This window comes from Canis lupus, chromosome 5 (genome assembly GCF_011100685.1).
Source record: "Canis lupus familiaris isolate Mischka breed German Shepherd chromosome 5, alternate assembly UU_Cfam_GSD_1.0, whole genome shotgun sequence".
NCBI classification, from domain to species: domain Eukaryota; kingdom Metazoa; phylum Chordata; class Mammalia; order Carnivora; family Canidae; genus Canis; species Canis lupus.
The window spans coordinates 14,679,994-14,696,965 of record NC_049226.1 but is presented as its reverse complement, the minus strand read 5'-3'; the positions used below and the strand labels follow the sequence as shown (position 1 = coordinate 14,696,965).

Here is a 16,972-nt window from a genome sequence, read left to right as displayed (position 1 = left end):
CCAGGAAGATTTGGTGCCACTATCGTAGACACTTCGGTGATTCTTTCAGAAGAAATCTATGATGACTCGGGGTCTCTTCCTCTGCAGCTTTTAGGATGGATTGTGAGTCTTGCTTAGCAGACTCTGCTGCCTGGCCACCTTCTCAGAACCACCTCTTACTACTGCCTTTCCTTTGGCTTTGGGATCAGTTACGAGGAAGTCTTAAAATGAGGCCACTGTATTGGTTCTTCAGTGAATGGGATGGGACCCTAATTCCCACCTCTTCTTTTTTTAGATCTACTTTGAACAGCAGTGCCTACGTGTAGCACTCTTTGTGAAAAAGAATGTATGGATCATAACATCTAAGAACAAGATGTAAAAGTCTCCTTTTACTCTCCTACCCCCACAGGACTACCTCTCCAGAGGTACTTACTATCTATGGTTTGGGCTCCATCTCCAGTCCTCAGTCCCTTTCCCTAAGTGGCTCAGAGGATGTTGGCTGGACAGCATTGCCCACAAAAGATTTATCAGCTTGAGCAAGTTACTGACTTACTAGCGTTTGCTCACTAAGACTGATAACTGATTTTTGTTTGGTTTTGTTTTGTTTTGTTTTTTTAAAGATTTTATTTATTTATTCATGAGAGAGAGAGAGAGAGAGGCAGAGACACAGGCAGACTGAGAAGCAGGCTGCATGCAAGGAGCCTGAGGCGGGACTTGAATCTGGGAATCCAGGATCACACCTTGAGCCAAAGGCAGGCTCAAGGCAAAGGCAGCTGAGCCACCCAGGAGTCCCTGATAACTGAGTTTTAATCATTCCTTATATTGTAGAGCAATTTGCATTTCACATCTGCTGATATATCAGAAATCTCAAAATTGTGTGTTTGAGGAGAATAAAACTGAGATTCAGAGAGATTAAGTAACCTAAGTCATCCAGCTAATACTTTTTTCGTGTGGCTCTTGAACTGGTGTTCAGACTCTGTTAAGTGATTTCTCATAAGCCAGTGCTTCTCAAACTTTAACATGAATTCAGACCATCTGGGGATTTTTGTTTAAAAGATTTATTTATTTATTAGAGGGCAGGGAGAGAGAAGGAGAGGGAGAGAAACTCAAGCAGGCTGCCTGAGCGTGGAGCCCAACACAAGGCTTGATCTCATGGCCCTGAGATTGTGACTGGAGCCGAAACCAAGAGTTGGCCGTTTGACTGAGCGTGCTACCCAGGTGCCTGCCCCCAGACCATCTGAGAATCTGGTTAAAAATATAGAGGCTGAGTTACTGAGTGATGTCCCTGCAGCTAGCCCTAGGGACCACACTTGAAGTAGGAAGCCTCCATTCCACGTGGCTTTTATTATTTTAGGTGAGCTTGACAGATTTTTTTTTTTTTTTAAAGAAATAGCAGTAGGGTATCTTTATCTTGAAGATTCTATTTACTATGTTCTTAAATTTCAAAAGTAATTCCCTACTCAGAATATACATTTTTAAGCAAAAGGGGGCTTAAATATTGTTCTAGAATTTTTTGCTTTTCAAAAAATTTGCCATATTGTGGAGCTTTTCCATGTTAATACACCATATAGGTCTCCCTGAATTTTTTTTCTACATAAGATTTCATAATTATATATGTTTATCTAATAAATTTATATTGATAATCTTCTAGGTTACTTCTGATTTTTAATATTAGAAACTGCTGTAGTGACTATCCATTATTGAGTTTCTAAATATTTCTTTAGAATAAACTCGTAAAAATGAAATGTGCTAGGTCAGAGGACTCATACATTTAAGTTTTAAAAATATATAATTAGCACATTGCCCACCAAAAAATTTGCTTCTACCCACGCCCACGGTCCTTGTCTAGTTTGTTGATTTAAATACGATTCCTTGGTACCTTAGGTAGAGATTAGGTTGGCATCTGTCTGCAGCCCCACTTTTATTGAACAGCTATATGCCCAGTGCCGGGGAGTTCAGGCCAACAGTGTACTCAGAATCTGCTGATCTAACTGAAGGTATAAGCCTCTGGGAATCATTAGGCAAACCATTATTTCATTCTTGAGGAGACAAGAAAGGGAATTGAGAATGGGAAGGGACTTTAGAGCAAATTGGTGCCTCTGCAATATCCTAAGCCACACTTGTATCTTATTCAGGGTCTGATGCCCAAAAGTGTTGCTAAAATCATGTAATCTCTGGTTCAAGGTAAGCGTTCTGTTTGAAGTTGCACTGATAAGTCTGGGTAGAGAATTACATTTTCCTTTTAAAAATAGAATCTGGGGGATCCCTGAGTGGCTCAGTGGTTTAGCGCCTGCCTCTGGCCCAGGGCGTGATCCAGGAGTCCTGGGATCAAGTCCTACGTCGGGCTCCCTGCATAGAGCCTGCTTCTCCCTCTGCCTGTGTCTCTGTCTCTGTCTCTCTGTCATGAATAAATAAATAAAATCTCTCTCTAAAAAAAATAAAAATAAAAATAGAATCTGTGTATAAAAACTACATGGTTAAACTATCTGCACATGTTGGTTATTTAATATCATACACTGTGTTGGATTTTTTTTTCTCCGCAGTTAATGTGATAAGTGAAAGTAATGAGATTGGTAATTAGTTATAAGTGGCATAGTCTCTTTAATAGTGTTGTGTGGTGATGAAAGTATTAGGTAGTAATTAGAGTTCAAGTCCCTGAGTGGAGTTTTTGAGGAATCAATAATGGAGAATAGTAATTAGAAGTAAAAGGGCTTTTTCTTGGGGCCATTATCTAGTGATGATATGTTTCTTTAAAAAATAAAAAGAAAAAGTGTAGGTTTCCGATTTCTGATTTCTCTTTAAAAAAAACATTTAAAAGCTTCACTCTATATACTTGTAAAACTGTTAAACGTCTTCAAGTTTCTGTGTTCATGGGTTTCTGAACTTGAAGCTTTAAGAAGACATTAAGAAATTAAAGTCTTAAGAAGCTTTGGAAATAAATTGATGTCTATCAGTTATAAAGGCAGAAACTGAGACCCAGAGAGGTGAATAAACTTGCTTAAGATCAACATAGCCAAAAAAAAAAAAGATCAACATAGCCAAATAATGTTGGTCATCAGTCTAGAACCCAGGTCTCCAGACCTGATGTCCTTCCCACCATATCTACTGCTCCCTTAGCCAATGTGGAGCCTTTTAAAACTGTAATCAGATTTTACTTGTTTTATGTTCAACTCAGCATACTGAATACTCATTTTGAAGCATAAAGTTTATTTTAATCATGTTTTAGCATATGAAAAAGTTTGAAATGAAAAACACATCCATGGATGAGGATAAGTTGAGGTCTACAGAGCTAAAAATACTTAGTCATTCATAGTTCTATATGCTTAGAGTTTTCTGCCTAATTGGAAATTCACGTTCCTGAGTGTTAGAAAAGCGTCTGTTCAGAGTAGAATTAGGCTGAGGCGCTGTTCTTGGTACCTTTTTTCTTTTTATAAATTCAGCCATTTCCAAGCATAATTTTATTCTTCTTTATTGTGATCATAGTCCTTTCCAATTTTTTTCTGTTGACCATTGAGCCTTGGCAGAAGCAAAGGGAGGAGGAGTGAGGCCAATGAGAAAGCTATTATGAATGGACTGTATGGCAGCTGTACAAGGATGCTGTTGCTTTCCCAGAGCTAAGCACGTTTCTTTTTGGCATTGTTTTGAGTGATGCTCAAATGTACAGGCAGAAGTAAACAAAAGGAAGCCATTTTTGCTGTTGCGAGACTTGGAAGGCAAAATAAAGTTGGCCAAATGGAGGATACACTGAGCAGGAAAATATTTTAGCTGTTCAGAAATTTTTTGGTGAACATTTTTAAAGCTCAGAGTGCCCATTTATGCTTTAGCTAACTATGCCAATTTAAAGTTTTCCTAGAGGTTGTACATATTGAGAGCATTTCTTTGTAGAAAATTTTAATATCAAAAGAATAAGTCTACTTATATATTTTCTTTATGGTCTTTGTTAGTGTTAAAAACTCGAGTTGTTAGTGGAATAATGATTTCCTTGGTCATGTGATGATTCATCTCAAAAAGATCTTGAGAAAAGCAGACAGTTAAACTGCAAATGGTATTTATAAGGTCATTCGAAGATGGGACAAATAATATTTGTGGCACGCACATGGTACTAGCTTGAAAATGCAAGCAAATGAAGTGTTTTGAGACATTTTTAAATTTGTGATATTTTATTTTTTTAAGGATTTATTTGCTTATTCATGAGAGACACAGAGAGAGAGGCAGAGACATAGGCAGAGGGAGAAGCAGGCTCCTTGCAGGGAGCCCGATGTGGGACTTGATCCTGGATCCTGGGATCAGATTGAGCCGAAGCCAGACACTCAACTGCTGAGCCACCCACAAGTCCCAAATTTGTGATATTTTAAATCTGGTATGTTATAAGGTGTGTTGCGTTTTCCAATGAATTGCCATTAGCGTTTATGATTATGTGTTATAGGTTGGGCATTGTATGTAAGACTAAGCAATTTTAGTTTTCGTTTTGTTGTCCAAAGGAAGTGTATCTTTTTTTTCCAGATGTATTAGGCAAATATTGCATTTTAACCTATATTCTGTGAGGTTAATGCATTTACCTTTATTTTTTTTTATTTTTATTTTTTTAATATATTTTTTTAAATTTTTATTTATTTATGATAGTCACACACAGAGAGTGAGAGAGGCAGAGACATAGGCAGAGAGAGAAGCAGGCTCCATGCACTGGGAGCCCGACGTGGGATTCGATCCCGGGTCTCCAGGATTGCGCCCTGGACCAAAGGCAGGCGCCAAACCGCTGCGCCACCCAGGGATCCCTGCATTTACCTTTATTTATTTATTTTTTTTTTTTAAATTTTTATTTATTTATGATAGTCACAGAGAGAGAGAGAGAGAGGCAGAGACACAGGCAGAGGGAGAAGCAGGCTCCATGCACCGGGAGCCTGACGTGGGATTCGATCCTGGGTCTCCAGGATCGCGCCCTGGGCCAAAGGCAGGCGCCAAACCGCTGCGCCACCCAGGGATCCCTGCATTTACCTTTAAATAGAACATATGGATTGGTGTGTGTAGCCCTTAATGTAAGTGTAAACTCTTTATTGGGAGTTCTGCTGGATTTGGACCTTTGAAGGGGTGGATACTGTAGCTTTCGCAGAACACTGGTCCCCCTATTCTTGAGTTCCTGCTGCTTTTTCTCTGTTCTTTGGTCATCATTTAGAGACCATGCAGGATTGGGAAGGTAGCAGTGTCATGAGCCAGGATGGTAGGAATTATGGTACCAGTTTCTGGGAGTCCTCGAAAGGATGTGTGGTCTACCACTCGATCTTCAATACGTAATTCCTGCCTACCTGAAGATAAGCCTGGTCAAGGTGAATGGCAGTGGGAAGCAGAACTAACACATCTTGAGTACCCACTTTATTGGAAGCTGTGCAGGCCTTTTGTAAGTGTTTACTGTGAGGTAGGTATTTTCTGTTTTTGCCAATTAGAAGAGCTGAGGCTCAGAGGTTAAGAAATTTAGTGAAGGTAAATGACCGAAATGGAACATTTGATGTAGTTGGTTGATGTAGTTTTATCAAAATGTGAAAACATTTGCTCCTTTTTCATTTTATTTTATTTTATTTTATTTATTTTTTTTAAAGATTTATTTATTTATTTATTCAGAGAGAGCGAGAGAGAGGCAGAGACACAGGCAGAGGGAGAAGCAGGCTCCATGCAGGGAGCCTGACTGTGGGACTCGATCCGGGATCTCCAGGATCACACCCCGGGCTTCAGGCGGCGCTAAACTGCTGCGCCACCAGGGCTGCCCTCCTTTTTCATTTTAATTGAAAACTTAAAAGCTTGTGTTTTATTGTAATGTCTCCTTGTTAATTCCCGCCTATTCCACATCTCTCTCTTGCTCTTTTCACTTTGCTCTCTCCGTTTTAGTCTCACTGATCTTTTTATTCCTCAGACAAATCCCAGACCTGTTCCCACTTTCGGATTGTTGGATTAGTTATCTGGGCTTCTGTTCCAGTGATACTACATGGCTAGTTCCTGTAATTAATCAATCAATTAATTAATTTTTCCCTTCCCTTCCCCATTCCCCATTCCCCATTCCCCATTCCCGACACAGAGAGGCAGAGACATAGGCATGTAGGGAGCCCGATGCAGGACTGGATCCGGGACTCCAGGATCACGCCCCAGACTGATGGCAGGCGCCAAACCGCTGAGCCACCCAGGGATCCCCCTCCGTCCTGTAATTTCAACTCTTAGTCCAAATTCACCTCAGAGAAGCTTTACCTATTCACTATTCTAAAGGAGTGTTGAGCATTTTTTTTTACACCGTTATTCTATTTTAATTCTCCGCCTAGAGCCCATTTTTCTTTTGTTGTTATTGAAGTATTATTGACATGTAACATTATATGTTAGTTTCAGGTGTATAGCATAATAATGAATTATTCAATATTTGTATACATTGCAGAGTGATCACTACAAGTATAGTTACCATCTGTCACCATATAAAGTTACACAGCTGTCCTCACAAATTTTTTTTCTATGAGAACTTTCAAGATTTACTCTCTTAGCAACTCTCAAGTATGCAATACAGTATTATTGACTATAGTCACAAAGCATTACATTCCCATGACTGAACTTTGTACTTTTTAACTCCCCTCATCTATTTTGCTGACCTCCTCACGTGGCAGCTACCAATTTGGTTCTCTGTGAGTTTTGTTTTGTTTGCTTCTTTGTTTTATTAAATTCTACATATAAGTGAAATCAGACAGTATTTGTTTTTCTCTGAGTATTTCACAGCAGAATATCCTGAAGGCCCACCTTTGCTATCACAGGTGGTGAGGTTTCATTCCTTTTTAGGGCTGAGTAGTATTCTGTTGTACATACATATCGCATCTTTATCCTCGGTCCATGGACACTTCGGTTGTTTCCATATGTTGGCTATTGTAAATAGTACTGCAGTGAATATAGGGGTGCATGTGTTTTCAAATTAGTTTTATTTTCTTCAGATCAATATCCACAAGTGGAATTATTGGATTATATGATGGTTCTATTTTTAATTCTTTTTTAGGAACATCCATACTGATTTCCATATGGCTGCATCAATTTACATTCTCACCAAGAATGTATGAGGGTTCCCTTTTCTCTGCATCCTTGCCACCACTTATTTCTTGTCTTTTTGATGCTAGCCATTCTGACGGATGTAGGGTAATATCTCATTGTGGTTTTAATTTGCATTTTCCTGATGATGAGTGATGTTGAGCATCTTTTCATATGCCTGTTGGCCATCTGTGTGTCTTTGGAAAAAATGTCTGTTGAGATCCATTGCTCACATGAAAATCAGATTGTTATTGAGTTTTGTGAGTTCTTTAACATTTTGAATGTTAACCCCCTTATCAAATACACAATTTGCAAATATCTTCTCCCTTTCGGTAGGTGGCCTTTTCATTTTGTTGACGGTTTCCTTTACTGGGGAGAAACTCTTTAGTTTGATGTTGTCCCCTTTAATTTTCCTTTTTTTGCCCTTGCTTTTGGAGGCAGATCTAAAAAATTACCAAGACCATTGTCAAAGAGCTTAACACCTGTGTTTTCTTCTAGGAGTTTTATGGTTTCAGGTCTTAGACCCTCATAATTTCTTTTTCTCTTCTGATTCTTTCTGCATATGATGTCCAATTAGCTGTGAAAATAAAAACCTCCAGTTATAGATCTCTTGTGGCCTTTGCTGGGTCTTGATCTCTTACTCGTGTCAGTCTCCCCTACCTTCCTTCATGATCTAACCTCATCAGGAAGCTGTCATTATAATTATTTTTATTATAAACATATAGTCTGTAAAAATTCTGAATTATAAACAACTGACTTACAAATGAGGTTTTGAAACGCAACACTTATAAATTGGAGACTATATTAGTATGAATTCTTAACTCTTGCACTTAGAATATAGTTGTTTTCTGAGGTAGAGTCTGTTTTCTTGGCTGTGTTAGGCTTGAAACCTTTGATAGGATGAGCAACTTCCTAAAACACTGTTGAAATATTCATATATCACATATTTTTGTTGATTCGGCTTGTGTTTATTTAGTAGGATTATATGGGGCTGTTTTTTAACAGTTCAGGAAATAGTGTACAGAGAATAAAATGCCTAGCTTTTTTAAATTTTAATGTTATCTGACTTGTCATTTGAAGAATCATTTTTTTATTTTTTATTTTTTATTTTTATTTTTTTTCATTTGAAGAATCATTGATGATTAATTATTAAGTGGGAATATTGCAGTTACTCTAGCTGGACCTAATGTTTCCACTTCTGGGGGATCTATCTGAAGGAAATAATCTGATGTATAAAAGAAGAACATGCCCTGCGAAGTTCATCACAATGATACTTGGAATAGTAAAGATTTGAAAACAACGTAAATGTTAAAACAGAGTAGGGGTGTGGTTAAGATATTCTAGGGTATATCCATAGAATGGAATCATTAACACATCTCAAGCTTATAATGAGCTTTTGTAGACACAAGGAAATAGATGTTTTTAAATGTGAAATAAAAAGCAAAAGTTCAGATTTTGCTTCTACCACTGTTAGACAATGTTAGGTTGTTTCAAACCAAATATATTGCTGACAGCTAGAAAACCTAGAAGGCATTGAAGAGCTATAAAGGCAGTAAGGAATTATGGGTCCAAGTTCTGGAAGATAAGGAAAGCTCTGAGAAGTTAGCCTGATGTTTGAGACTGCCTTGTTCATGAGGTCATGGCTGATTTTGGAAGTGACGGTTTAGAGGCTGAGTGGAGTTTTCAAAAGGCTGATGTCAAGGAGGACAAAAAATTGGAATTAGAGCCTGCCAAGGTAGAGGGTCCCGGGAAACTCTTGGTTTGGGGGTTGGGTTCCTCAGGGCCTAAACTGTAGGGTAAGGGTAAAACAGAAGTAGACTAGTCTTTACAGAGACTGAAATCCAGCTTTTCAGTCTGCTCAGTTCTGGATCAGATTAAGATAATATAGATTCCTGATGTCCCTATGTTATCTGCTTGCCAGAAGCAAAAGTAAACTCTTTCTGAGTAACATCATCCATGGCCTCAGATTGTGTCTATAATTTTTTTTTATATCAGTGTTCAATAAAAAATAACCAGGCATATGAAAAGATAAAATGCAACTGGAAAGCAAGAGGAAAAGTTGACAATAGAAACATACCCACAGGACAGGCAGAGATATTTGAATTATCAGTCACGGACTTCAAAAAATCTATGGGTAATATGTTAGAAGAACTAAAGACAAAATTGATAATTTTGACAGATTTGAAATAGAAATTCTGAAACTGAAGAACACAACTGATTTTTAAGAACTTAGTGAATGGTTTTAACAGCATAGATAGAGCTGAAAAAAAATTAGTAAAGTGAAAGATAAATTAGGAAAAAATCTAGACTAAACCACTGAGAGGCAGAGGATGGAGAAGACAGAGAAAAGTGTTTTTACAAATAGAAGGTTTGTGTCAAGCAAGTCTCTCTACTCTGTTTTTCCAACAGCATTTGCTCATTTTGTGTGTCCAATGGTAAATTCTCCCAATATTTCACACTTTCTCATTTATGTTTGTTCTGATCAGTGATCTTGGATGTTACTATTCTAATTGTTTTGGGGCACCACAAACCACATCCATAAAAACTAGTGAACTTTTAAAAGTAAGCCCTATGCCCAATGTGGGGCTTGAATTCACAACCCCAAGATTAAGAATTGTATGCTCTACTAACTGAGCCGGCCAGGTGCCCCTGAAATGGCAGACTTAACTGATAAATAGTCTTTGTGTTCTGACTACTAACCAGCTGTTCCCCATCTCTCTCCCACTTGTTTGGCCTATTTCCTGAGACACAACAATATTGAAATTTGGTGGTGGGTTCATGGGGGTTAAGGAAAGAAGCCGTCTCCATAACATAAAAGTGCAAGTTGGAGCAGCAGGTGCTGATGTAGAAGCTGCAGCAAGTTATCCAGAAGATCTAGCTAAGGTAGTCAGTAAAGGTGGCTACACTAAACAGATATTTCAGCACAGACTGAACAGCTTTCTATTGGATGAAGATGCCATCTAGGGCTTTCATAGCTAGAGAGAAGTCAATGCCTGGCTTCAAAGCTCAGTCTGACTCTCTTGTTAGGAGCTCATGAGCTGGTGACTTTAACTTGAAGCCAGTACTCATTTACCCTTCAAAATCCTAGGGCCATTATGGATTATGCTAAATCCACTCTGCCTGAGCTCTGCAAATGAAACAAAACCTGAAAAACAGCACAGCCATTTACAACATAGTTTACTGAATCTTTTAAGCCCACTGTTGAGACCTACTGCTCATAAAATTTACTTAAAAACATTACTGCTTATTGACATTGCACCTGGTCTGATGGTGATGTATAATGGGATGAATGTTTTCACATCTGCTAACACAGCATCCATTCTGCATCCCATAGACCTGAGAAATAATTTTAATTTTCAAGTCTTATTTAAGACATAGATTTTATTTTATTATTTTTTAAAGATTTTATTTTTATTTATTCATGACAGACACAGAGAGGCAGAGACACAGGCAGAGGGAGAAGCAGAGGGAGAAGCAGGCTCCATGCAGGGAGCCCGACGTGGGACCCGATCCCAGGTCCCCAGGATCACACCCCGGGCCGAAGGCAGTGCCAAACCTCTGGGTCATCGGGGCTGCCCTAAGACATAGATTTTATAAGGCTATTGCCATAGATAGTGACGTCTGATGGATCTAGGCAAAGTCAACTGAAAAACCTCTGGAAAGGATTTACCATTCTAGATGCCATTAAGAACATTTGTGGTTCACAGGAAGAAGCCAAAATAACATTAACAGGGGTTGGGAAGAATTTGATTGCAACTGTTATGTAGACTTTTGGAGGTATTCAAGACTTCAGTGGAGGAAATACCTACAGTTGTGGTGGAAATAGCAAGAGAATTAGAATCAGAAGTTGAGCCTGAAGGTGGGACTGAATTGCTGCAGTCTCATAATAAAACTTGAATGGATGAGGAATTGCTTCTTATGGTTGAGCAAAGAAAGTAGTTTCTTGAGATGCAATCTACTCCCAGGGAAGGAGCTATGAAGATTGTTGAAGTGACAACAAAGGATTTAGAATATCATGTAAGCTTAATTGATAAAGCTGTAGCAGAGTTTGAGAGGATTGAAAGGTTTTGAAAAAATTACTACTATGAGTATAATGCTATCAAATAGCATCACATGCTATAGAGAACTCATTTATGAAAGGAACAGTTGAGGCAGTAGACTTCACTCTTGACTTATTTTAAGAAACTGCCGCAGCCACCCCAGCCTTTAGCATCTACCTCTAATCAGTCAGCAGCCACTAAACATTGAGGCAGGACCCCCCCCCACCACAAACAGGTTACAGCTCACTAAAAGCTTAGGTGATGGTTAGCATTTTTTAGTAGTAAAGTATTTTTTAATTCAGGTATGTTCGTTTTTAAAGACCTAATACTATTTTATACTTAATAGACTATAGTATAAATATAACTTTTATATGTACTGGGAAACCAAAATACTAATTTGATTCACTTGATTGAGATATGTGCTTTATTACGGTGGTCTGGAATCAAACCTGGGATATCTTGAAGTATTCCTGTATATTCTGGATATATACATTTGGATATATATGTATTACAGATACATTCTTTGGTTCTGTTCATGTGTTTTTACTCTTTATAAGGTATAAACAGGAGTTCTTACTTACAAAGTAGAATTTTTTTTTTTTAAGATTTATTTATTTTATTTTATTTTTTTTTTAAGATTTATTTATGTATTCATGAGAGACACAGAGCGAGAGAGAGGGAGAGGCAGAGACACAAGCAGGCTCCATGCAGGGAGCCCGACGTGGGACTCGATCCTGGGTCTCCAGGATCACAACTGGGTGGAAGACAGCACTAAACCGCTAAGCCACCCGGGCTACCCGATAAAGTAGAATTTTAATTAACTTTTTGTATATGTGGTTAATGCTTTTTATAGTCCTGTTTAAGAAAGTTTTCTCTTTTGTGAAGATACTTCTTTTTATATTAAAGCTTTATAGATCTGCCTTTCACATTTAGGTCTATAACCCAAGGTCTACTTTTTGGCGTTTGTGTGTGTGTGTGTGTGTATCTGTGGTTTTGTTATGTCCGTTTTGTTTTATTTTGGTATGGTGAAAGGTGAGGGGTTTAGTTTGATTTTTATTTTTTTTCTGTATGGATACCCGATTGTTCCACTACTGTTTTTGGAAAAGACCACTTCTTTGTGATAAATGAAGGGTCTATATCATGTTGGGTCCGTTTCTAACGCACTTTTCTCTCCCACTAATTTATCCTTCCCAGACACCGAAAAATCCACATATAGTACAAAAGAAGATGGTAGGAATAAGTACAAATTTATCAGTCATTAAAACAAATATAAAATGTACTAAACTTGCTAGTTAAAAAACAAAGATTGTTATAATGGATTTTAAAAATACAGCTACGTGTTCTTTAAAAGAAAGCTACATAAAACATAACTCAGAGAAGTTGAAAATAAAAGATGGGAAAAAGAATTATCATGCAAATTCTGGAGGTCTTTGTTTTGTTTTTAAGTAACCTCTACACCTAGTGTGGGGCTAGAGGTCATTTATATGGCAAGGAATGATGTCTCAGTTGAGCTACATGGTTCACTGAGTTCAGGGCCATTTTGCTCCCAGACCCTAATGGCTGTTAAGGACTTTGGCCTCTACATCACTACCCACGGCAGCCGTGTTCTTTATTTCTATCCTTGGGAATTTTCTGTATTGTGTTTGGGGTGAGCCAAGCATTTAAAATAAGCTAGTCCTAATTCATCTAGCACTTCTTTTTATTTGTTTAAAGATTTTGTTTCTCTATTAGAGAGAGAGAGAAAGAAAGAGAGAGAGAGAGAGCGCAAAAGTGGGGGGCAGGGAGAGGGAGAAGCAGGCTCCTTGATTTTAGGACCCCAGGGTTGAGCCCAAGGCAGAAGGCAGACGCTTAACTGACTGAGCCACCCAGGTGCCCCCATCTAGTACTACTTAGGCGTTAGTGCGATGTCTCCTTCCACCTGCAATGTTTAGTCTGCTACATAATTTTTCTTTTCTTTTTTCTTTTTTTTTTTAAGATTTATTTTTAAGTCCTCTCTAAACTCACCATGGGGCTCAAACTCGGCAACCCCTAAATCAAGAGTCACACACTTCCCTGACTGAGCCAGCCAAGGGCCCCATAGTCTGCTATGTAATATCTGGACCATTAGTCTCTTGTATGGTTTTAAGAGCCCACCCTTTTAGGGGTACCACTAAAAATGTAAAATAATTGCCCGTGGGCAGGGGTGTTATGGATCATTTCTTATGGTCTTGTGCATTTTTTTTACATTTCTGCAACAGAGCACATATTTTACAACTTTCTTTTTTTTAAAAACTTGAAAAAGGAAATTGTCCTTAAGATCCTCCAAGTAATAGCCCTTCTTTTCCATTTGTTGCAGGTGGTGCGGTTGTGTCAGAACCCAAAGCTGGCGCTAAAGAATAGCCCACCTTATATCTTAGACCTGCTGCCAGATACCTACCAGCATCTCCGCACTATCTTGTCAAGATATGAGGGGAAGATGGAGACACTTGGAGAAAATGAGTATTTTAGGGTGTTCATGGAGAATTTGATGAAGAAAACTAAGCAGACCATAAGCCTCTTCAAGGAGGGGAAAGAAAGAATGTATGAGGAGAATTCTCAGCCTAGGTAATGGCAAATACTACACAAATACTTATTCAGGTCTGTGACCGCCTAAATGGGTAACACACAGAACTATAGCTAAATTGGTTTTAAATTTTAGGTCAATGAGAATGCAAAGTTGACATTTGATTGAAAGATGCGTTGTATGTAAAACGTTGCCTTGGAGGATATTAAACCACCCTATCTTTGATAGATTGATAGATTTGTTTACCTCTGAGAAGTCAGTGACTTTTAGCTGGGTTTTAGAAAATTTCTACTTGCCCTTCTAATCAGAGAAGTGAAAACAAGACTTAACACACGAGCATGAAAATGCAGGCTGTGTATGTTTAAGGAACATGAGCAGTCTGGTTTGGCTAGAGTTGTGGGGAAGACAAGTGAGCTGTGAGGACAGGTTAGAGTCAGGATGTAAGTGTTCTTTTACCTCTAGACATTCTCATGTAGATATAGGCTGCCATAGAACAAAAAAAATTTTTTTAAGAGCACTTTTATAGTGAAATAAAATTGTAGATTTTCCAGTCTTAGAGCAAACTGAACATTGTTCCAACTTTTTTTTTTTTTTTAAACAATGAACTGTTCATCCCTGAGAGGCAGGCAGTATGGTGTACTGGTTAAGAGGATGGACTCTGAAGCCTGCATTTGAGATTTTATTTATTTATTTATTTATTTATTTATTTATTTAAGCGAGAACAGAAGCAGAGAGGGGCAGAGGGCAAGGGAGAAGCAGACTCCCTCCCCCTCCCCCACTGAGTGGGGAGCTTGATGCAATGTAGGGCTCAATCCTAGGACCTTGGGATTATGATGTGAGCCAAAGGTAGATGCTTAACCTGCTGAGCCACCCAGGCACTCCTGAAGCCTACATTTGAACCTTATTTTTGCTACTTAGCTCTGTGATCCCTCAGTTCCTTCATCTATAAAATGAGACAGTAGTAGTACTTTCTTTGTAGGGTTGTTGGGAGTTAGTGAGTGAGTAAATGTTCAATACTTAGAATAGTGATCAGCACAATGAAAGTGGTAAGTGGGTTAGCTCTGATTTTAATCATAATCCTCATTTTCTTTAATATAGACAAATAGGTTATTAAATCAAGCTGTGTATTAATGATATTGTCAGACCATAATGAAGTACATACATAGACCAATTTGCCCCTATTAAGTAACCTCACACTATTGCTTTCAAGTTCTTTTGCATTTTTTTAACCTGTCGATATATTTGTCTGTATCAGTTTTATTCCCCATAATATGAAGTTTTTTTTTGTTTTTGTTTTTTTTTTTCATAATATGAAGTTTTTAATACACTTTAAATCCATACAGCTAGGTTGGTACAAGGTATATATGTAAAGTGAGAATAAATAAATTTCAGTTGAGATTCAGATTTATTTTTACAAAGGAAAATGTATGGCTTTACTGTATGACCTTTGAGATCTGTATTTCAGTTCCTTAAATACTTTTTTTCCTAATCAGTTCTTTTAAATTAAGATATTAACATATCATAAAATTCTCACTTTTACAGAATGTAATTACCCTTTTACAGAATGTAATTCGGTGGTTTTTGGTATGTTCACAAAGTCATGTAACCATCCCCACTATCTAATTTGAGAATGTTTCCATCATCTCAACAAGAAACTCCACACTCATTAGCAGTCACTGCTCATTCCCCACTCCTGCTCCCCTCCCCCCCCCAGCCCCTGGCAGTCACAAATAACTACTTTCTATCTCTGAAGATTTGCCTGTTTTAGATGCTTCACGTAAGTGGACTCATAATGTGTGGGCTTTTTTGTCTGGCTTTCCTAGCGCATGTTTTCACAACTCATTCATGTTAGAGTGTGGGTCAGTACTACTTCATTCCTTTTTAATGGCCAGGTAATATTTGATTGCGTGGATATGTACTGCATTTTGATTACGGACGTTTGGGTTGTTTCCACTTGATATAATGAATAATGCTGCTGTGAACATCTGTGTACAAGTTTTTGTGTGGCTGTATGTTTTCAGTTCTTTGGGTAAATACCTGGGAATGGAATTGCTGAGTCATATGGTAATTCTATGTTTAACTTTTTGAGGAACCATTAGATTGTTTACCACAGTAGCATTTTACATTCCTCTAGTGTATGAGGAGGGTTCTTCCAGTTTCTCACCAACACTTGTTATTTTTTTTGTTTTTGTTTTCGATTTTTACGACCATCCTACTGGGTATGAAGTGGCTATTATTGTGGTTTTGATTTGCATTTCCCTAATGAGTAATAATGTGAGCATTTTTTTTCATGTATTGCCATTTGTATATCTTCTTTGGAGGAATGTCTGTTCAAATCCTTGCCCATTTGGGACTATTTTTCTTTTTATTGTTGAGTTGTAAGAGTTCTTTACATGATTCTGGATACTAGACCATTATTAGATACATGATTTACAAAATTTTATTCCCAATCTGTGGGTTGTCTTTTCACTTTTTTTTTAGTGTCATTTGAAGCACAATTTTAATTTTGATGAGGTCCATTATTTTTTATTTGGTTACTTGTGCTTTTGATACATGGCTAGGAAACCATTGCTTTAATCAAATGTCATGAAGATTATCCCTGTGCTCATTTTGATTTCATTTTTGTATGTAGTCAAAGGTAAGGGTCCCTTTGCATATGGGTGTCCTTTAGTGCCAGCATTATTTATTAAAAAGAACATTTTTTCTCCCTTGAATTGGCTTGATGCCCTTGTCAAAAGTCAGTTTGCCATGTGTATGAAGGTTTATTTCTGGCTTCTGTCTCTTCTTTCTATTGGTTATGTATCTATCCTTAGACCTGTATCCACACCATCTTGATTACTGTAGCTTTTGTAGTAAAGCTTTAGAATCAGGAAGTGTGAGTCCTCCAACTTTGCTCTTCTTTTTCAAGATGGTTTTGGCTATTTGATGTCCTTTTAGATCCTCTCTGAGTTTTAGGATCAGCTCATCAATTTCTGCTAAAGGATGGCTGTAGTTTTCTTTTCTTTTTTTTTTTTTTAATTTTTATTTATTTATGATAGTCACACAGAGAGAGAGAGAGAGAGGCAGAGACACAGGCAGAGGGAGGAGCAGGCTCCATGCACCGGGAGCCCGATGTGGGATTCGATCCCGGGTCTCCAGGATCGCACCCCGGGCCAAAGACAGGCGCTAAACCGCTGCGCCATATAGGGATCCCCTGTAGTTTTCTTCATAGGAATTGCATTAGACTGGTAGATCTGTTTGGGAAGTATTGCTGTCTTAATACCGAGTCTTTCGATCTATGAACATGGGATGTTTTTCCATTTGTTTAGATCTTTTTAAATGTCTTTCAGCAGTGTTTTGTAGTTTTTAGTGTACAAGTTTTTCA

At 38.0% G+C, this 16,972-nt stretch overlaps 1 protein-coding gene across 3 annotated transcripts in view; it reads left to right on the top strand.

Annotated features, from left to right (window-relative positions):
• Positions 1-16,972, top strand: part of CBL (Cbl proto-oncogene) — a 77,594-nt gene that overhangs the window by 6,728 nt on the left and 53,894 nt on the right. For 2 of the 3 annotated variants that reach the window (XM_038535923.1, XM_038535924.1), the window contains exon 3: positions 13,402-13,649. The exons of the other annotated variant lie outside the window; for it this stretch is intronic. In XM_038535923.1, coding sequence (XP_038391851.1) covers positions 13,402-13,649 — 248 coding nt within the window. The remainder of the gene's footprint in view (positions 1-13,401; positions 13,650-16,972) is intronic. 3 annotated transcript variants of the gene reach the window in all.